This window comes from Trichoderma atroviride, chromosome 4 (genome assembly GCF_020647795.1).
Source record: "Trichoderma atroviride chromosome 4, complete sequence".
Classification (NCBI taxonomy): domain Eukaryota; kingdom Fungi; phylum Ascomycota; class Sordariomycetes; order Hypocreales; family Hypocreaceae; genus Trichoderma; species Trichoderma atroviride.
In genome coordinates this window covers 3109951-3130663 of record NC_089403.1, presented here as the reverse complement: position 1 = coordinate 3130663, position 20713 = coordinate 3109951, and the positions used below count along the sequence as shown (strand labels likewise).

Below are 20713 nucleotides of genomic sequence, written 5' to 3'. Positions count from 1 at the left end.
TAACTTTGTACAGCGTAGCTCGCCAGCATCAATTAAAGCTCTCCAATCACAATCCGATCGCGTCACAGACGCGCTTTTGAAAGCCGACAACGACAGATACAACGTCATCTGGGGCCTTTGGAAACCAAGTGCTGTCGTTACTGCCGGAACTCCAAAAAAATACAATTTCAGTTGATTTCTTTTTTTCCTTCCATCTTTAACTTTGCCCGCCATCATGGCGCCTTCAGCCGCCAAGCTCAAAGAAGCACTCATTGACGGAACGTGCGAAATTTACAAGGCAGAACCCGACGGAACCTCTGTCAATAAAGTCCGGCGGCTTGTCGAAGAAAAGCTCGGGCTAGAGGATGGCTTCTTCACTAGCGACACTTGGAAGCAAAAGAGCAAGACAATAATCAAGGAGCAAGTAGTGAGTATACCGAGCGAAGCTGTTCTGCCAATTGTGCTTCATCTCCAACTTACCCCGCTAAATTTATGTCATCAGGACAAATTGCTCGACGCAGATGGTTCCGAACCAGAGAATGAACCCGATACTAAAGCCGGCATCAAGCGACAGTTATCTGAGGTCGAGTCACCGCAGCCTAAGCGTCGGAAGAAGGCATCTGGGCCTGTGAAGAAGAAAGAAGATTCAGACGTTGATGAAACTCCCAAAAAGGAATTGAAGACCAAAGTCAAGAAGCTCGTATCACGCGGCAAGGCTAAGCTGGACGACTCCGATGAAGAGGATGCCAAGTTGAAAGAGATCCCGTCACCTGCTAGAAATCGAAAGCGAGACGTAAAAGACGAATTTAAAGATGAACCGAAACACAGCACCCCCGAAAAAGGCGATTCTGCTGCCATCAAGAAACAAGAAACACCGGGCGATGAGAAAAAGTCGACATTAAAAAACCAGCCAGATTCAGATGTAGAAGATGCAAAGACGGATATCAAGGATGAGTCAAAACCAGGAATCAATGAAGAGGACGAGTATTCCGATGTAATCGACGAACCACCGCCCACAAAACGCAAAAGGGGCGAAAAGAAAGAGGGCTCATCAAAACCAAAGGCTTCCAAGCCAGCCATCAAAAAGGAGGCCACTGCTACAGATGATCCCAAAGATGCAGAGATCAAGAAGCTACAGTCACACCTCACCAAGTGCGGTGTTCGCAAACTATGGCACATGGAACTTAAGCAGTATGGAGACAATGCCGGAGCCAAAATCCGTCATTTGAAGAAAATGCTATCAGACATTGGCATGGACGGGCGTTTCTCAGAGGCCAAGGCCCGCGAGATCAAAGAGATGCGAGAATTACAGGCGGATGTCGAGGCAGCTCAGGAGATGGACCGCCTCTGGGGCAAAAGCTCCGGCGGCAGGGCCAGCAGAAGCAAGAGCAGCGCAACCAAACAAGAAACTAAAGCAGACAGTGGGGAGGATAACGAAGATGAGGGCGATGACGACGAAGGAGAGCCAACTACTTTTGCTGCGAGGCGGAGGAAAGCCCACGCTGATCTCGCATTTCTGGGAGATGACAGCGATTCCGATTAGGCGACTGCAGGCCAGTCACTTACTCAACCCAGTACTCTCACCATGTGTCGGATGTAATATTTGCGAATGATGATGTGGCGGCATAGCATTGCAGTTATTTTCAAAGAAAATGTCACAAAAGGAAGCTAAAACAATGTCATTTTACGGCGTTTCTTCTGCTTTCGCATATTATCTGTATTTTTACTATGAAATGCTTAAACGAATAATGGAGCAAAGGTACATGGGAGCAAAACCAAAACAACTTCATCATTTCATCATTAATAAACGCTTGAAAATTACTCTGTCCAGGCCTTGTACACGATTCTAGCACCATAAGTCTCTCCCTTCTTCAAGATGACCATATCCTTCCATTCGGGGACATTGCACGCGTTGATCCAACGGCCGGGCTCGCAGCAAAACGCACTTCGTGCGCCTCTCGCGGGCAGGCCCTCAACAGCAGGCACGTTGGTCATGTCGCCGGTATAGAACTGGAATGATGGCTCTGTGCTGAGGACTTCCAAGTGAATACCGCTCTTGGGGTGGAAGGCAGACAGGTTGAGAGCTAGAGGCTGCGAACGAGTGTCGATCGGCACAGATGATGGGTCAGTGGTGGTAACGAAGCAGCGATCGATTTCCGGTCCGGTGGCGCCCAAAACGAAAGGCTTGGAGGTGTCAAGCTCGGGGAAAGGAACGGGGCCGCTGAGAGGAATGGAATCCTCCTTGGCGGGGAGATGGCTGTTGGTCGCAAGAGTAACGGTGGTGCCCGTGATATTCGAATCGCCGGTGAGGTTGAAGTAGGAGTGGTTGGTCAGGTTGATGATGGTCTCGTCCGCGCCTCCAGCCAGCTTCGCCTCGTACTCAATACCCAGGACGATGATCTCCTTTCCGTCAACAACCTGGTTTCCAGTGGTGTAGATGACCTTGGCCTCCACAGCGCCCGGGTAGCCCTCATCGCCATCCTCGCTGCGGAGAGTGTACTCGACGCTTTCGCCACCCTTCAGGCCCTGCACGCCAGGAATCTCCCTGGTTCCCACGGGTGTAGGGCCCTTCCAGATACGCTTGCCCCAGCCGTCGTTGCCGCCGTGCAGAGTGTTGAGGCCGTCGTTGGCAGCAAGCGGGTATACCTTGCCGCCGTTGAGGCTGTTGATCTTGGCGTCTTTGATGCGGTTTGCGATGCGCCCGATGGTCTCTCCGAAATAGGCAGAGTTGTATTTCACATACTGCTCCTGTTCTGGGAATCCAAGCACAATGTTTGTGTCCTTGACCTTGAAGTCCTGGATAATGGCCCCAAGGGGCAGGAATTTGAAAGGCGCGTCAGTCATGGTGATGTGATGGTTGGTGCGGGCAAGTGGTTGAAACCAAGTTGAGCTGGAAATCTGCAGGGTCTTCCGGCAGTGTTTATATTCGGCAGACCTGTCCGACGGATACACAAGCTCGGTATATATAAAAACAAAGTGCTACATACAACAACGTCAGCTATGGAGAAATTATGGGCTGCAATGGCAATTATCTCGGATATATTGTGGCTTCCAAGTCCCCATTTCGTCGGAAAAGAGAGCATTCAGGCTGTTTTAACGCCTTCGCGGATCCTCTGCGCGGATATATGTGCAAAGGAGCTCCACCGCGTTCGATGGCGGCGGGGCAATGGCGGGGTAGTTGGAGGCAGTTGGAGACGTTTGCTGCGCGCTCGCATAACAATTCGGGGCCTTGCAGATGCCTAGAAGGAAGACAATATAGCCAAAATATGGTTGTTGACTCGCCATTAAGAGCCAATAATATGCGAAACGGCCTTGGCATCCGAAAAGCCCAGCTGTGCTCTAGCAACTATCTAATACCTACCGCATTACCTTTACCTGAAGACCAAGTAGACCAGTGTGCCCAGTTCTTCACAAATGAACAATTCCATCACGCGATTTAACCTCATGTCAATTTTCTCCCCCTGTCACAGACTGCCTCTTTTAAGAAGTTCTTCATTTGGGGCCTCAGTTATCTAGAAAGGGTATATGTTTGTTACTTCACGGTGGAGGCTTGAGCTCTTCGCCAGCAAAACTAACAGCCAAGTACATATCATCCCAGTGATAGAATCCCTGTCATGGTTTATTGACGCCAAGGTCAGGGACTAGTTTCCATCACGGATATTCGACTCTCCCATAGTCGTGAGGTCGAGCATAATGCCCTGTGTATCCGCTCCAACTTTGCCCGTTTCCATTGACGCCATCATCTTTCGCATTGCCGTTCCATCGCTTCCACCGGGGCCTCGCCCATAAACAGCCTGCGCCAGCATTCGCAGCTGCATTGGGAACTGAGGGTCTCCGTATTGCTCGATAATATCGTGCTTCTCGACAGCGCACCGTAGATCTGACCACTGGGACGTATCCATCCCCAGCTGTTCGCAGGCTGCTTTTTTCTCGTTGTTCCACCAAGGAGGCAACAGGCCGGAAACAGTGGCAGCTCTCCTCAGGAAGTTCTGGAAACCACGCAGCCCGTCGGTGTTGCCGGCATAGATACTGCCCTCCATGAAATCGCCTTCCATGACATAAGTATCTTCAACACGGAGGCGGTAGGCATCAATAAGCAGCCTGTATACGTCAATCTCAGGGCGATTGTGAAGCTACGTGCCATTATCAAGGCGGGTGAAAGGCATAGAAATAGGTTGGTCCAGTCCTTTTGGGGGGCGGTGGTGTTTGCAGACTGGTTGCTTTTCCCGCAGGTTTTCTTATGGGTTTTCCAGTCAGCTTTTTGGCATTCTCGGGAGCAATATTGCGTCGTAGAGCATTTAGCACATTTCTTGAGGGAGACCTCCGGTGGCCCTTTCCTACAGGCCTGGCATTTCGCATCCATTATAAAGCTCCTGATTTGAACTAGACGCAAAGGAGGTAAAATGGCTGCTGAAAGAGGGTAAAGAAAAACAGCTGCGAGATGCAAGAAAGCCTAATTAAACTTCTACTTTTCTGTGCTTGATTACTGGTATTTCTTGCACGTGAGTGTGCATGTGACCCTGTGTAAAACGTCTGCCCGTTTGCAAATTCAACAGATCAGTCGATAGACGTTGAGCTTTCCTTTTAAGATGGCGGTAAGCACGCCGCTGATTTCTGGGACCATTTGAAGTGACATATATGCCTGCACTAATCAGGGTCACCTAGATTAATCATGGCCGGCATATTTAGCTGTTAAATGTTGGTAAAACTTCAGCTAACCAGATACTACTTCTAGGTCCTGCAATGGCTAGAAAAAACAGCGCTGTAAATCCAGCTGATTGAAGTTTCAATATTCCATCAATATTATTTATAGCTGTAGCAAGTGAATGTGGTGGCTTACGTACATACCCTACCTAGGTAGCTTTTGCCTTCAATGTTGGCTGAAGCTCCCCTGGCCCACCGAAGCGTACCTTACAGCGGGCTTGTGCGCTCCCCGCAGGTGCAGCCCGCTTTTGCCCGGCTGCAGAGCGCCATCAGAGCGCCATCAGATCGCTGCTGCTTTCCACGTGGCGCTGCGTCGAATTCGCAGAGGCGCCGCCGGGTCTTGTGACGCGCAGTCCACCAACCCCGGAGAGCTGCGTTTCTGAAAGCTCAGGCGATTGATGCGGCTCGTGCCACTGATGCCGTCTGTCGACCGATCACGATCAAGGTCGCTGGAAGAGTTATCCCTGCTTGCGCCTCGAGAAGCCCTTCAGGCTGCGCCTTTCTGTTTGCCGGCGAGGCTGCTTGACCGCTTTCCGGCCCCCATTCTGATACCCGCTATTTCTCTCAACCTCCTCTCCAATTCTCTCCCCGCAGCGCCTTTTCTCAATCCCAGCTTTGGGCCTCAAGATACCCTAGAGAGAAGGCTGAAAACCATGACTGAATTTGTAAACGCCACACCAAAGCGGAAGAGAGAGTCAGATGTATCTACTTCGCCGCTGAAATTCTCGTTCGATCTCTCCGCAACCGGCCCGCCGGAAGATGGAAGCAACAGCCCACACTCCTCAACCGTCGTACATAGGTTTCGCGGTCTCGCTCTCGGAAGCGGGAGCAGAGTTGTCGAAGCTGCTGATGAGATGGACATGGAATCCGATGAATCTACTAGGAAACGCCATAGATCAGACGAAGGTGCCCATACTATTGCAGAGATGCAGCCCGGCCTAATCCCACAGCCAGAACTAGCATTACAGCCAGAGACAGAGCTGAAGCCAGAGATGGAAACGGGTGAAGTGGTCGAAATGGCTCTTCACCCTTCGTTGCAGCTAGACGTTCCCGATCCATCAACTGAAGGCCTGCTCCAGGAGGTCTTTCCATCCATCAACCAGCTACCCGAATCCCAGTCTAGAAAGAAGAGAGCCGGCACCCCGCCCCTACGCTTCAAAAAGGGACATCCTCATGAGGGACTGTCCGACGCCGATGATGAAGCAGAAATTGTAGATCCTCTGCGGGCTTCATTAACATGGCATGAGGACGAAATCACTATTTACGACCCGGATGACAAGGATGACGACGGCACTGGCATTAATGGTATTGGATTCAAACCCACTCCAGCGCTCGCTCACGCACGGGTTATGAAGAGGCGGCAACAGATGGCAGAGTACAGGAAACGAGAAGAGAACGAGGCAAGGAACAAGAGGAGTCAGAGACGTCGAGGGGAGGTTGGTACACCCGCCAGGCGGGATCACAAGTCACTTCCCTCGAGGAAAGTCAGATTTACAGATGGGGAGAGCAGAAACCTTACTATGACGGCATGATTATGATACTGTTAATGATTGGAGAACTTGGAAGCCATATCTTGGCACGGGCAATGGTATCAAACCGATATCAGATGAATGACGGCGTTTGATGGGACTTTATGGCTTGAACGAAATAGTTCTGCGATACTCTTGGAGGCAGATGAGGAATATGGGCTGGCGGCGTTGGGATTTTAGGATTTTTGGGATCATGGTACTGTTTGCGAACAGCAACCAAGGAATGAGTTCAGGGCTTTCCAATATTTCTGTGGGGATTTTGGATAATTCATTATATATACGCTTTCGACAACCCTCCTCATAATATTGTTCTGAACAGAAATTGGCCGTAATATCCAAGTGGAATCTCTTATTCTTTTATTTATATACATAATGGTACAAGGCAGCGCATCTGCCTAAGCTTCACCAAAACTTATACCAAGCTCGGTTCCGTGCTTCTCGCTCTTTCTCTATCCTCTGCTGCTCGCGCCTCTCATCAGCCAGCTTCCTTGCCTGCTCTTTTTTGTTCTGTGTGACCACTTCAATGTGTCGCTTCATCTGGATCTTCTCGGCGCGCCGGAGGTACTGGCAGTATTCGTAAGAGGCTATGCTACCTAGCATGAAGACTCCAACTGCCCAATTGGCAGATTTAGCGGCATTGCCTGCATTAACACAAGATGTTAGCCAACAACTTCGTCTTCCACCAAAGTACTCTTCGTATTAAAGATGTGATCGCCAGCGTACCTTGAAGCACAAATTTCAAGCCGCCAAGGCCGGCCCCAGCTCCAATGCCGGTCAAAAGTCCTTGCCGTGCACATGGTGTGTTCGCTACGTTCGTAAAGTCCTCTTTCTTTATCATAGAGACCGCTGCTGAAAATGCAGTCTGAGAAGTTGGAGTTCCATCCGGGTTCTTGGCCGACTCTGGAACCTGATCGCCTTCTGCTATCGGCTTGGACCACACATGCAGAACTTTTTCGTTCGGATTGGGCCGTTCATTGTCATTGGTCGGGGCCATTTCTGGCTACCTTGCTTGTCGAACTGGTTGCATGGACGATCTGGGGCCTGGGAATCGACTGGCAGCAGTTATGACGCTCGCACGATTTATCGTCGAATTGGTGCTTCAGAGTGGGCTGTGGCTGTGCCGAGCTCTTCTGTGGCTGGAAATCAATTAAAGGTGTGGCGCTACTAGCAAGACTGAGTCGCGTATCAGCGCGTACCAACGCGTCTTCCCTGATAGCTGCCCACACACATCTTCGCGAAAGATCCTCTGCGGGCGATTGTCGTTTGGTACGGGCCGCCACTCGATTTTGTTTACTTGCCCGGCCAACCACTGCACATTCTGCACTGCAGACACGAAACAGCAGCTGCTTCGAGACGACTCCTTTGATATTATAGCAAGCTGGTGCAGAATATCATAATCCATGACGAGACTATCAACCGATTAAGTTCGACTTCTCCAATTGCCAAGCTGGCAGCGACCCCTCTATAACGCCTTTGCGATGCCGAACACATCTCTGCGCCGCCCAGCAAAGGGCTACAAAAGAGGGGGCAAAACTGCATACCATGGCCCAAAAACCCGAACTTTTGCTGCGTCTTCGAGGGCCGAGGGTACCTCTGCAGACGAAAAGTGGGAGCGTACTCGTTTGGCCCAGAGCATTGACGACAAGATGGGATTTGCCCGTTATGAAAGTGGGAAGAGAAAAGAAGGGTGGCTAGTCAACGTTCAGCCCACTTCTATCGAGGACGAGAGGATACCAGGTGGCCGAGCAGCGTTGGACTGCTACTTCATAGAACTTGACGGGAGCACATTCAAAGCTACCGTCGAGTATGATCCTTACTTCATAATCGCGGTCAAAAAAGGCCGGGAGTCTGAAGTTGAGGAATGGGTGAAGAGAGTGCCTGGTGGTGGAGTTGTCAAGTCCGTCAGGAGAATGGAAAAGGAAGATCTCAGCATGCCGAATCACTTGATGGGCTACCGACGGACATTCATCGAACTCAAATTTGCCAACGTCGGCGACCTGATGTCCGCAAAAAGAGATATCATGCCGATTGCAGAGAAGAATAGAAAAAATATGAATGCCATGGATGCATATGCCGAGGTTGCGACGTGAGTACTAATTGCAGATACCATGGAGGGGTGTTTTTTCCCCTTCTTCAACATTGGAGATTATAACACTTACGATCATAGGATGAGCGGCGACTTCGATCTTTTTGATAATGATTTACGAGATGACGAGCGAAACACCAGTAATTCTATTTCTGAGGCGAGCGATTTCATCGTTGACATTCGCGAATACGATGTTCCATACCATGTTAGAGTAATGATAGACTTAGGTATATGACCTTGTATTGGCAAGATCTGGGAGTTTAGCGGCATAGCTAACAGATTTCTCAGATATTAGAGCTGGAAAGTGGTATTTTGTCGAAGCAAAGCATGGCGTCACAAAGATTATACCAAACGAGGACAGATCCCTGCCAGCCGATCCAGTTGTCATGGCATACGATATCGAGACATCGAAACTTCCCCTGAAATTCCCCGACGCCGCTACCGATCAGATTATGATGATATCATACATGATTGATGGCCAAGGATTCCTGATCACGAATAGAGAAATCATTTCCGAGGACATTGGCGATTTTGATTACACGCCAAAGCCCGAGTACCCTGGCCCCTTTATGATTTTTAATGAGCCGGATGAAAAAGCCGTTATCGAAAGATTCTTTCTTCATATCAAAGAGGCGCGCCCTACCGTAATTGCGACTTACAACGGTGACTTCTTCGATTGGCCCTTTGTCGAGACGAGAGCGAGCATAAATGGCATCGACATGTACCACGAGATTGGCTGGAAAAGAGACAGCGAAGACCAGTTCAAGTGTAACTATAGTGTTCATATGGACTGCTTCCATTGGGTCAACCGAGATTCTTACTTGCCCCAAGGATCTCGAGGTTTAAAAGCCGTTACAGTCGCCAAGCTTGGATATGACCCCGATGAACTCGACCCAGAACTGATGACGCCATATGCGCAGGAGCGACCGCAGACGTTGGCAGAGTACTCAGTTTCCGATGCTGTTGCCACCTATTATCTGTACATGAAGTACGTACATCCTTTCATCTTCTCCCTCTGCACAATTTTGCCATTGGGAGGCGACGACGTCCTGAGGAAAGGTACCGGTACACTCTGTGAGATGCTTTTGATGGTGCAAGCATACCAAAAAGAGATTGTACTACCGAATAAGCACGTAACTCCGAAGGAAGCTTTCTGGGATGGTCACCTTCTCGACTCTGAGACGTATGTCGGTGGCCACGTCGAGAGTATCGAAGCTGGTGTCTTCCGATCCGATATCCCCGTCAATTTTGCCGTTGACCCCGGCGCAGTTGATGAGCTCCTGCGAGATTTGGACAATGCGCTGAATTTCGTCATAACCGTTGAGGAGCACAAGTCTCTGGACGATGTCACCAACTACGATGAAGTCAAGCAGCAGATTAAGAGCAAGCTTGAGGCATTGAAAGAGACGCCCAACCGAAACGAAAGGCCGCTCATTTATCACTTGGACGTCGCATCTATGTATCCAAACATTATGACAACAAATCGGTTACAACCAGACTCCATGATTTCCGAATCAGATTGCGCGGCTTGTGATTTCAATCGGCCAGGCAAAACATGCGATCGACGATTACCTTGGGCCTGGAGAGGGGAGTACATTCCTGCCAAAAGAGACGAGTATAATATGATTCGGCATGCCCTTGAGAATGAAAAGTTTCCTGGGAAAACACCTTATGCTCCACCGAGGGCATTTCAAGACTTGTCGACAGATGAGCAAGCAACTTTGGTGAGGAAGCGTCTTCAACTCTACTCTCAGAAGGTATACCACAAGATTCACGACTCTACTACCATTGTTCGCGAAGCAATTATTTGCCAGCGTGAGAATCCTTTCTACATCAATACCGTCCGTGATTTTCGTGATCGTCGTTACGATTACAAAGGCAAAGCCAAAGTGTGGAAGGGAAAAACGGATGCGCTAAAGTCATCTGGAGCACCCGGCAATGAGATTGACGATGCGAAGAAAATGATCATTCTGTACGATTCTCTACAGCTTGCGCACAAAGTTATTCTGAACTCTTTCTACGGATACGTCATGAGGAAAGGTTCTCGATGGTACTCTATGGAAATGGCGGGTGTTACATGCTTAACAGGAGCCACGATTATTCAGCTTGCTCGTCAGCTTGTTGAACGCCTTGGAAGGCCCCTCGAGCTGGATACTGATGGTATCTGGTGCATGCTTCCAGCTACTTTTCCAGAAAATTTCTCGTTCAAGCTGAAGAACGGCAAAAAGCTGAACATATCATATCCCTGCGTCATGCTTAACCATCTTGTGCATGACAAATTCACCAACCACCAATATCAGACTTTGGTGGATGACAAAACTCATAAATACGAGACTCATAGCGACAATTCCATCTTTTTCGAAGTTGATGGTCCCTATAGGGCCATGATTCTGCCCACTTCAAAAGAGGAGGATAAGAATTTGAAGAAGCGATACGCCGTGTTCAATGACGACGGCAGCCTGGCAGAATTGAAAGGATTTGAAGTCAAACGTCGTGGTGAGCTAAAGCTCATTAAGATTTTCCAACAACAGATTTTCAAATTTTTTTTGGAAGGAGAGGATTTGTCGCAATGTTACACCGCTGTTGCCAAGGTTGCAAACCAATGGCTAGATGTGTTGGATAACAAAGGCTCTACTCTTGCCGACCAAGAGCTGATGGAGCTGATTTCTGAGAACCGAAGCATGTCCAAGACTTTGGAAGAATACGGAAGTCAGAAGTCGACCAGTATCACGACCGCACGACGTCTTGCCGACTTTCTAGGTGAGCAGATGGTAAAAGACAAAGGTCTGAATTGTAAATTCATTATCTGTTCTCGGCCACGAAATGCTCCTGTTACAGAACGAGCCGTTCCTGTAGCCATCTTCTCCGCGGATGAAGCTGTGAAGCGAACATATCTAAAGAAGTGGCTCAAGGAGGAGCCTGCAGATACCGATCCTCGAGCCCTTCTAGATTGGGATTATTACTCGGAGCGTCTTGGATCTGTGATCCAAAAGCTCATCACCATTCCTGCCGCTTTGCAGAAAGTCCGCAATCCCGTACCCAGAGTCCCTCATCCTGATTGGCTTCAACGAAGAATAAATATCAAGGATGACAAGATGAAGCAAAAGAAACTTACAGACCTATTCAGCAGCAAAGAACCGTTAGCAGATATCACAAACATTAATCGAGCAGAAGACATGGAGGACTTTGGTGCCAAGTTGCTTAAACCAAAGCAACTCGGTGAACTTATTGCGTCGTCACAACCACCGGCCGTTTCTCAGAAACGAAAGTCTCCCGAGCCAGCAGAGAATCCCAATCCAATGGCCGCTTTGCCAGACAATATGCCTGATCCATCAGACGATTACGTTGGATTCTTGGAGTATCAGAAGAAGAAATGGAAACTGCAGAAACAAGCACGTCTTCGGAGGAGGCAGCTGTTTGGCGAGAGACGAAGCAACGCAAACAGCAACATTCAGCAAACATTCATGAAACAGGCGCACTTTACTTTCATGAACACATGGCAGCTGCTTCACCTCAAAGCCACTGATACCCCTGGCGTTGTAACAGCGCATGTGTTGATTGATGCAAAGATCCACACACTGAAGATCAATGTTCCTCGACAGGTCTTCCTCAACCTTAAGAAAGAAGAGCTACCAGATGTCGAGATTGCCGGGTGTGAGGTTGAGCAAGTCAACTACACGCTTCCAAATGGCCATCAATCCAAGCATCTCTTTAAACTCACTGTACCAGAAGACGTATATTTCAACGAGGCGGAGAAATTTTCACTCTTGTTCAATCATCCTAGTGTCGAGGGTGTGTATGAAAAGCAGGTGCCCTTGAATATTCGCGCAGTCCTTCGACTGGGTAATCTTTGCACTATTGACGAGCAGCAGGAGGCAGTTCTTGGCAAGGGTCTTGAACAGGGATTCGATCTGATGGGTCTGAAACGACCTACCAAGCCAAAGACATATCTGGAGTCGTCTCCGTTGGCTTATATCTATATATCGCACATTACTGCGGGAGATCGCCAGATTTTCGGCTTGTTCTCCACTACAAGCGACCAAGCTTACGTCGTGATACTACAGAAGGGAAGAGACTCTGGTTCAGATCTCCCCAATATCACGAGAATGTACTCGGAACTGCTTGCAAGGCGAGCGGAAGAAGCTGCAGGTACGAATTGGCAGGATTGTTTTGGTTATCAAGAGAAGGTTACTTTCAAGATCACTCAAGTGACAACACGGCGCAAGGCTCATTTAGAGATAGCCGATGTTGTGAGGAAACTGCGCAAAGACGAATCACGACCACAAATGATGGTGATTCAATCGTCTCAACATAACCTCCTCGTCCATGACGTCCCCATTCTGGGCGAGTTTCCCGTATTGCCCCTCAAATATGACGCCACTGATAGTTCATTGCCACCTTTGGGCTGGCAAGCGGTTGTTGCGCGACGTCTGGTTGGACATTACCTGGGGCTGGGATCCTGGATCTTGCATCTCACAGCTCTGGCGCGCTACGGCGATGTTCCGCTGTGTAATCTCGAGCGTGATGACCCTCGGTTCTTGATCGACATTGCTTATGCTCGACGGCTACAAGCGAACGGGGTGGTGTTATGGTGGTCGCCAGACCCTCGGCCAGATCATGCTGGTTATGAAAAGGATGATATTACCGGCTCACTTGACACAGTCAAGATGCCTAGTATTAATAACCCTGGAACGTTTTCGTCCGTCTGCATTGACTTAGATATCCGCAATCTTACCATCAATACGATTTTGACATCGTCTTTGATCAACGAACTCGAAGGCGCCGAATCAATATCCTTCAATCCTACAGCTGATGGGTCTGAGATTCTTGCTTCAGAGAATGGATTTGCGAACGCCGGAGTATTAGTTCTTCGTGAGATGGTCAAGGCATGGTGGGCGGAGGCTTGCAAAGGCAGTACTATGGCCGACGTGCTCGTTCAACACCTTGTCCGATGGGTTGAGAATCCAGATTCGTTCATGTACGATCGAGCACTGCATTACTACGTGCAAATGATGTCGCGAAAAGCGTTCCAGCAACTCATGTCAGACTTCAGGCGCGTCGGCTCGCAGGTCATCTTTGCAAGCGCCAACCGACTGATTCTCCAGACGACCAAAGCCGAGGTTGGCAATGCGTATGCCTACAGCCAGTACATCATCAAGTCAATCAAGAGCAAGTCTTTATTCCATTTCATTGACTTGGAGATCAAGGAGTACTGGGACTACTTGGTGTGGTACGATGAGTTCAACTACGGCGGTCGGGCTACTCAAGTGGTTGCAGAATCTGAAGAGCAGGATTTGGAGACTATCATGCACTGGCAGATGGCAACATTCCTGCCTGTTCGTCTACAGCCCATTTTCCAGGACTGGGTGATTGAATTCATTCAGCTCATGCATAAGCTAAAGCGACCAGAAACTAATGATCCTAACTCTACTCCACGACTCACTCAGCTGCCAAATCGGAAGCAGGATCCCGATGGCGAAACTCAGATTATTCTTGGCAAGGCTTTTGAAAAGCCAATGAAGAAGGTCATTGCTGGCCTCATCAATCAGCAAAAGCGCGAACTCATGCATCCAGAACTGGCAGAAGACTACAGCTTCCCCTCCCTGCCTGGCTCACACCTCCCCTTGCGCAACCCAATCCTTGAGCTTGTCAAGTCAATAATGCAGGTGCTGTCTCTTGATAAGAATATTACACTAGAAGCGAGACTGTTGCGCAAGGAGCTGCTCGCACTCTTTGAAATCCGAGAATTTTCCAAAGATGGTACGTTTGCAAACCCTTCAGAGAGTTTGAAACTGCTACAGGTGTCTTGTGACAGCTGTACCATGACGCGTGACCTGGATCTCTGCCGCGACGAAGATTTGTTTAGCTCTTCCGGAGAGAATGGCGGGCAGAGCTGGCAGTGTGGCTTCTGCAACACCGAGTACGATAGGGTGAGCATTGAGGAGCGACTACTCGCCATGGTGGAGGGGTGGACTACGGAGTGGGCTTGTCAGGATCTCAAGTGTGAGCGATGCGGTGCGTTGAGGGTAAATGACTTTATGGAGCATTGCACTTGCAGTGGTGGATGGAAGGAGGTGTTGTCGCGGGATGAGATTGTGCGGAAGCTAGCTGTTATGAGGCGAGTAGCAAAGTATTACGGCTTGAGGATGCTTGGAAATGTGGTGGATGGATTGTCTGAGGCGTTGTAAAAAGAAGAAAAGGCATGAAAAGCTGAGGAAGCTGGGGAAGCGAGATGGCATTGATTTGGCGCTGTTGCTTTCGGGAAGATAATCAGGTTACAAGAAGCTATATTGGCTGTTAAATTTATTAGTAGATATACAATGTATATGGGCTAGGCTAGGACATTCCAGAAAGAGATGATTCTTCCTTGAGATGTAGGACAGTATCACACAATTTCTCGTGCTACTGACCGGAAAACCAGCATGAAGAAACAGGAACCATGAAGCTATAGTAGAAGAGAAGGAAAATTAAGAGCGTATGCCAAAAAAAAAGAAAAAAAAGAAAAAAAAAAAAAGGGGGGGGGGGGGGTGCCGGTCAATCACCATTTGACTTCTTAGTTGATGCAGCAAAAAGTATCTCCTTTTCTGTCTTAGCTTTCATTATTCATGCCTTGCGTTTCTATCAATTCTTTATGAAACAAAGGCATATACTGCGCCTGTCATCATTAAATACCTACAGGCAAATCAAGAAAATTTTGATATGCTTTGTCTATGCATTCTTCATCTTCATCCAGCAAATCCTCCACGGGCCATCTTCTTAGCCCTCGCATCTCTCCTATTATGATTCGCCCTCGCTCCCTTATGCGACTCCTTATTCCTCCTCGCCGCCTCTGTTTCCTTCTCGCCCGAAGGCCCGGCGACGTTTCCTCCTCCCCCTGCCACGGCCTCCACGACCGCGACCTCCTCCTCCTCCTCGCGCGCGGCCGCCTCTACCGCCGCCGCCACCTCTGTTACTGGAGTTGCCTCCATCAGGATCACTCTCCTCGGCACCTGAACCGGCGGGGCTGGCTCTCCATGCACTGCGGCCGAGTTGCGCCTGTTGGCCGCTCCAGGCGTACTTGGCTTCCAGACGCCTCATCTGCGTGGGATTCCTCTGCAGCATCACCGCCCATCCTTCAATGGCTTCGTCAGCCATGCCCGTTTCATCTCGTAATTTGCCGCGGGTGGCGCCTCTCCTTGTGTCCGCGTCTCTTGCGAATATCCTAATGTCCGCCTGGAATGCGCGGAAGAGAAGCTCTTCGTTGCTGTCGTTGACACCGTTGGCTTCCTGGTCTCCTGTGTCTACGGTGCCTCCCACGTCTGCGGCATCATAGGTGTCGTCTCGCTCATCGTCGTCTGGATCGAGCGATGCGAGGGCGGATAGAATAGCTGCCTTATTTGGAGCAGTAGATTTGTCTTTGAGGATGTCATCGGCAGTCTTTTCTGGGTTCTTGCCGAATGAAATTTTGGAAGTATCAACTGCCAGTCGGTCAAAGTCGTCGTCGTCGAATACATTGCGTCTTGTGGGTAGTTGCGGTGGTGTAGAGTGTGGTGCAAGATCTTTATGTGGTCTAGCATCGTGCTCTGTATGTGATCTTATTTTATAATGTTAGCCGCGTACTTCATCTCATCATCACAAGAGATGTCAAAAACTCACAATGTCTCACTCCTATCTGCAGTAGCAAGATGGGGTGGTAATGAATCGTCAAACAGACTCGCAATGACTTTTTCAACATCGTCGTTGTACTCATCCAAGCATTTCGCTATGAATCCAGCTCCCAGGTCTGGGAAGATATCCTGAATATTAGTAATCTGGCTCATCTTGTGTACATGCATTTCCGCATGTACATCCTCAGCTGCCTCTACCCCCTTTCCTTTATCTATCTTTCTCTTGACTAATTTCTTTGGCCGAACAATGACGCCTGTCTTGAATGATTCCAGGGCTGTGATGCGATTCTTGAGATTGGATGGCGCCGTCGGCGATGATTCTAATTTTCTGAGCAAGACTTTGAGGATGGGCGTGTTTGTCACAAGATCTGCTGCGAGAGAATCGTTGGGATTCAAAGTTCCCTTCTTGTGTGTTTCCGCCGCAGCTTGAATGGCGAATAGTTGATCGCTAATCATGGACCACTTCGGAGGCTCAGTCTCGATCAATCCGATAAGACAGAGGTAGACGGTGGTGATGATGGCTTTCCGAAGAGGAGGATTGATGACCTGAAAACAAGTGACCAGGCCATCAAAGAAGTCGGATCCGGCCAGGAGGAGTATACACGCATTGGGCGAAGCATGCAGCAGAGGATTTAAGCGAATCAGCTCTGATTCGACAAGTCTTTGATCTCCTTTGCTTCCGGCATCGAGCTGTGGAATGAGGAGCTTCTTGACAGAGAGTAGGGAGGATTCGATGGGAGTGGCGTGAGAAGCGAATAGCTGTGAAAGCAAAGGTCCCGTGTGCTTCTTTGGAAATATCTTTGCAAGCCCGGCCAAAATCTTCACGTTTAATAGCTCAGGCGGCGGTGATAGTGTGAGAAGCCGTGAGATGAGGCGGAATATCGTCTTCAGCAGCCGTGGTGATGCTGTCTTTGCGCCAGACTCTGTAGCCGTCTCCTCCACAAATGTCGATACAAATACCGCCAGGGACTCATCTCTGGCAGCTGCCTGTTTGAACGCCGCATCTTCCAGGCCCAGATAAGCTTGCGACAGCGCAATCCAAGCTTCGGAGAGGGCATCCCAGTCGGGGGATGAGATGTGCTGTCGCCATGAGGCCTTTGGGAACGGCGCAAAGGGTGGTAGAGAAGCCATTGCCGTCGACGATTATGAGAGAGAAAATGCAAGTTTTCTTGTTAAATGAGTGTCAGATACAGTATCAGCAACAAAAGCCGCGAAAAAAGCAGCTGCCTTTCGAATATTAAATAGAGCCCCTCGCCGCCTGAAGCTTCTCACTGGCCATCGCCCCCATCATCGCCGGATGATTCATTGCAAGGCTCGCAGCTATGCTGCTAACGGCATGTTCCAGGATCCACATCCCCCAGGCTTAGACGAATCTCCTCCATCGTCCAATCACGGCGCCGCAATAAATCAAGCGCCATTCCCTCATCGAGCTTAGCGCTTCGCACAGCCAAAGCCCTAGCTGGGCGAATTTGCGACCCCACCAAAATTGAAAAATAGTTCCGCGATACTGGCCCTTTTTTTCTGCTTCTTCATCAACGAATAAACAGCTTCATCACTTTGCCGCAACGCAGGTCGCATCATTCAACCTTATTAAACGATCCGTTCGAGTCGTGAAGCCGTCAAAATGTCTTACCAGAAGAACGACAAGGATGTCCAGGAGCCGGCTGTCAGTCTTTCACACCCCCCGAATCTGTTGCGACGACTTCCATCTATGATATCTCGAGGAGAAAGGAGAAGCCAGAAGCTAACCTCTATTGTCCAATTGCTATAGAAGAGCCACAAGATCCGCATCACCCTGTCTTCCCGCAAGGTCCAGGTCCTCGAGAAGGTTTGCACCGAGATCATCGACCGTGCTAAGAACAAGGACCTCCGCGCCAAGGGCCCCGTCCGTCTGCCTACCAAGCGTCTGACCGTCACTCCTCGCAAGACCCCTTGCGGTGAGGGTTCCAAGACCTGGGACCGCTTCGAGATGCGCATCCACAAGCGTCTCATTGAGTACGTTTCCTCGATTCTCTGGTGTTGTCATCAAAGACTCTTTGTCGCTAACCCATCATCTTTGCAGCCTCCACGCCCCCACCGAGGTCGTCAAGCAGATCATTGTCAACATCGACGCTGGTGTCGAGGTTGAGGTCACCATTGCCGCTTAAGCGAGCTTCCAATATCGTAAAGACGTTGGAGTGACCGATACCTTGACGTCGGGAGAAATTAAATCCTCTCTCGACTCCAATAGGCTTCTCACAATAAACTGGTTTACGACATACATGACCTCTCTCTCTCTCCTATGTGCATTAATTGTGACTGTTTCTCTCATATGACAGGCATGATCCATCTCTTCGTAGTACTCGTATTCTCAAACTAAAATCGCGAATTCAAATCTGCAAAAAAATCTACAGCCGTCGTAGTGGTGAAGCCGATTAAACGCCCTAGAATATCTACCATATATATAGAACACGAAGCCATATCGATAAACGCCGTATTGATCTGTTTGATTATATCCCCTTTCATATCCATTGAAGCCCCAACAGTGTTGGGTGCGTCCTTCGATCCAAATCGGTTAAAAATCCCAGCGTGTGCATACTCGTGGTGGTGGTAGTTCTGGCATTAGCCCATCGGCAAATGTTCCCGTTTGTCCAAATTTATTCCACTGCGCCTTAACTACGTCGCTGTATTCCTCCAGAGCTAGTTCAGTATCCCTGTTATATCCTGGAGGGCCGTTGGGGAACCATATCCGCGTCCAAGTACCATTGAATTCCTTGATACCAGGCTGCCCATCTTTATAAGTGACGGGCTTCCCTTTGAATTGAGCAAGCCGTCCATCCATTGACTTTGAGCTATAACTCTCAACAGGCGGATGTTGCCTTTTGCTAGTCGGGGGATAGGGGTTGTTGCCACCTGCGGCTGCTTGGGGTTGCTGGTTCGCACCGAACGGATTGGGTTGAGAAGGAGCACCATTTGTCTGAGGCTGGCCAAATGGATTGGCATTGGGCTGTTGCTGTCCAAATGAGCTTGCATTGTTCTGCCCAAAGCTGGTTCCAGAATTCTGATTTGTCGGTGCCCCAAATGGCGACTGCTGCTGGGAAGGCTGTTGGCCAAACGGATTGGTAGCATTTGATGCTGGTCCTTGTGGTGCGGCTCCAAATGGGTTGGCGGCAGGAGCAGGTGGCTTTCCAAAGGCGGTTGAAGTTGTCGGCTGGCCAAAGGGATTAGGGGCGTTGTTAGGCTGGTTCGCGGGGGTTGATCCAAAAGGACTTGATGTAGTGCCACCTTGACCAGCACTTGAGCCGCCAAAAGGGTTGGCAGCTGGCGCGGTGTTGTTGCCTGCCGCGGCAAAAGCACTCGGTGCTGCAGTAGTCGAAGACCCAAATGGATTCGGCTTCTGGCCAAGTTGGCTGGTTTGGCCGAAAGCACTTCCCTGGGTCTGCTGTGGTTGTGGCTGGCCAAATGGATTGCTCTGGGTATTTGGCTGGGGTGCTTGGCCAAATGCTGGAGCACCAAACGGACTAGGCTTGGCCCCAAGCATAGACGGCTGGCCAAAAGCTGAGGTTGACTGAGGCGGCTGACCAAAGGCCGACGTTGTCTGGGTCGGTTGTCCGAATGCCGATGTGGGCTGAGATGGCTGGCCAAATGTAGATTGTGAGGGCGTGCCAAACGGATTAGATGCCTGTCCCAGAGCAGACGGCTGGCCAAAAGAACTTGTGGTCGTCGCCATAGAAGCGTTTCCCCCAAATGCGTTTGCAGCTGGATTCGGTCTCTTTCCCACCAGAAACTCCCCAAACGGCGCACCTTGTGTTCCTTCTCTGCATATATCAAGTCTGTTCGGATGTCGGTTTTCTCCTCCAACGATGAAACGTGCCGCCTCGTTCGGATTTCGCGCCGCGTTTTCCATCTGCTGCTTCGCATTTTGCCATAGTTGTTGCGCTTCGTTCAGCTGGGTGCCTTGGGTTAGTATACTCGATTGCTCCATGACCATGCGATGTAAGCGAATGCAGCAGAATCGAGGCAACTTACAGCTTGCTGCTCATTCCCTGATGTTTTTCCAATCATGTAATGGAGTCTCAGCTCTTCAAAACTCTGTTCGCGAGGGTATCCTCCAAAAAGCTGGTCTGGAGCGTCTCGCCCCGGGGCATAGGCCGAGAGGATCCATTGCGGTGCTTCGGTCGTCAAGTCCTTCTCGATGACATCGGGCGATATGTTGTACTTTGCTTTATTTTTTTTCCCTAGGAGTCAGCTGTATTCGAGCGAATTTGGATTCGACTACCTTACATAGCGTGGCATCACCTCCGCTTGTGTTGTTTCCTCCGAGAGATCCAAAGCGGTTGGAGGAGGGCTGGTTGCGGTTACCACTAGGATTTACATGTTCATATCGGCAACTATCTGAGGCAGGCCACAATTAGCGTCTTTCCCTGGACGATCAAAAATTGACCCTTTTTTTTTTTTGGAAGTTCATTAATCGGGCTAAAAAGCAATGCAATATCCGATCCTCAAGCAAGCTGGATCGGGACGTCGGTTGGAGGTTCACGTACTGCCAAACTTGCAGTAGCCCTGTTGGAAGAATCTGCATAGCGCCATGGTGGGCAATCGGCGTGGGATAATATTTATTTAGTAATCGCAGCGGCTATGCCATCGCGAAAGGCCGTATTTTCAACGCCAAGTCACAGCGGTGTCGCGAGAAAAGTGGAGGGGAAAAAATGATGCGTTGAGGTGGTTGAAGCCCAGCGATGAAAGATAAATAGAAGCAGGTGCTAAGATAGGCAGCCTTGTGCAGCCTT

The 20713-nt window shown here is 49.6% G+C and overlaps 9 protein-coding genes across 9 annotated transcripts; 4 read left to right on the top strand and 5 right to left on the bottom strand.

Annotated features, from left to right (window-relative positions):
* Positions 1 to 40: 40 nt before the first annotated feature.
* TrAtP1_008380 (uncharacterized protein) lies at positions 41 to 3048 on the top strand. The gene is made up of 2 exons (XM_014086714.3): positions 41 to 406; positions 482 to 3048. The coding sequence occupies exons 1-2, from the start codon at positions 215 to 217 to the stop codon at positions 1520 to 1522; spliced, it is 1233 nt and encodes a 410-aa protein (XP_013942189.1). The 5' UTR covers positions 41 to 214; the 3' UTR covers positions 1523 to 3048.
* TrAtP1_008379 (uncharacterized protein) lies at positions 1798 to 2823 on the bottom strand (the record flags this gene model as incomplete). The annotated part of the gene is made up of 1 exon (XM_014086713.1): positions 1798 to 2823. The coding sequence occupies one exon, from the start codon at positions 2821 to 2823 to the stop codon at positions 1798 to 1800; it is 1026 nt and encodes a 341-aa protein (XP_013942188.1).
* Positions 3049 to 3620: 572 nt separating the features above from the next.
* TrAtP1_008378 (uncharacterized protein) lies at positions 3621 to 4034 on the bottom strand (the record flags this gene model as incomplete). Its single annotated transcript, XM_014086712.2, has 1 exon — positions 3621 to 4034. The coding sequence occupies one exon, from the start codon at positions 4032 to 4034 to the stop codon at positions 3621 to 3623; it is 414 nt and encodes a 137-aa protein (XP_013942187.2).
* Positions 4035 to 5099: 1065 nt separating this feature from the next.
* Positions 5100 to 6215, top strand: TrAtP1_008377 (uncharacterized protein; the record flags this gene model as incomplete). Its single annotated transcript, XM_014086711.2, has 1 exon — positions 5100 to 6215. One exon carries the CDS (start codon positions 5100 to 5102, stop codon positions 6213 to 6215), a length of 1116 nt encoding a protein of 371 aa, XP_013942186.2.
* A 399-nt stretch (positions 6216 to 6614) lies between these two features.
* On the bottom strand, positions 6615 to 7206 carry TrAtP1_008376 (uncharacterized protein; the record flags this gene model as incomplete). The annotated part of the gene is made up of 2 exons (XM_014086710.2): positions 6615 to 6853; positions 6936 to 7206. The coding sequence occupies 2 exons, from the start codon at positions 7204 to 7206 to the stop codon at positions 6615 to 6617; spliced, it is 510 nt and encodes a 169-aa protein (XP_013942185.1).
* A 484-nt stretch (positions 7207 to 7690) lies between these two features.
* TrAtP1_008375 (uncharacterized protein) lies at positions 7691 to 14486 on the top strand (the record flags this gene model as incomplete). The annotated part of the gene is made up of 3 exons (XM_014086709.2): positions 7691 to 8298; positions 8380 to 8525; positions 8587 to 14486. The coding sequence occupies 3 exons, from the start codon at positions 7691 to 7693 to the stop codon at positions 14484 to 14486; spliced, it is 6654 nt and encodes a 2217-aa protein (XP_013942184.1).
* A 340-nt stretch (positions 14487 to 14826) lies between these two features.
* On the bottom strand, positions 14827 to 17367 carry TrAtP1_008374 (uncharacterized protein). Its single transcript, XM_014086708.2, has 2 exons — positions 15934 to 17367; positions 14827 to 15871 (listed from the first exon to the last, which is right to left on the bottom strand). Exons 1-2 carry the CDS (start codon positions 17073 to 17075, stop codon positions 15109 to 15111), a joined length of 1905 nt encoding a protein of 634 aa, XP_013942183.2. The 5' UTR covers positions 17076 to 17367; the 3' UTR covers positions 14827 to 15108.
* A 113-nt stretch (positions 17368 to 17480) lies between these two features.
* On the top strand, positions 17481 to 18203 carry TrAtP1_008373 (40S ribosomal protein uS10). Its single transcript, XM_014086707.2, has 3 exons — positions 17481 to 17610; positions 17716 to 17939; positions 18007 to 18203. The coding sequence occupies exons 1-3, from the start codon at positions 17569 to 17571 to the stop codon at positions 18089 to 18091; spliced, it is 351 nt and encodes a 116-aa protein (XP_013942182.1). The 5' UTR covers positions 17481 to 17568; the 3' UTR covers positions 18092 to 18203.
* TrAtP1_008372 (uncharacterized protein) lies at positions 18181 to 20669 on the bottom strand. Its single transcript, XM_066113883.1, has 4 exons — positions 20468 to 20669; positions 20208 to 20318; positions 19953 to 20146; positions 18181 to 19872 (listed from the first exon to the last, which is right to left on the bottom strand). Exons 1-4 carry the CDS (start codon positions 20511 to 20513, stop codon positions 18499 to 18501), a joined length of 1725 nt encoding a protein of 574 aa, XP_065969972.1. The 5' UTR covers positions 20514 to 20669; the 3' UTR covers positions 18181 to 18498.
* Positions 20670 to 20713: the final 44 nt, after the last annotated feature.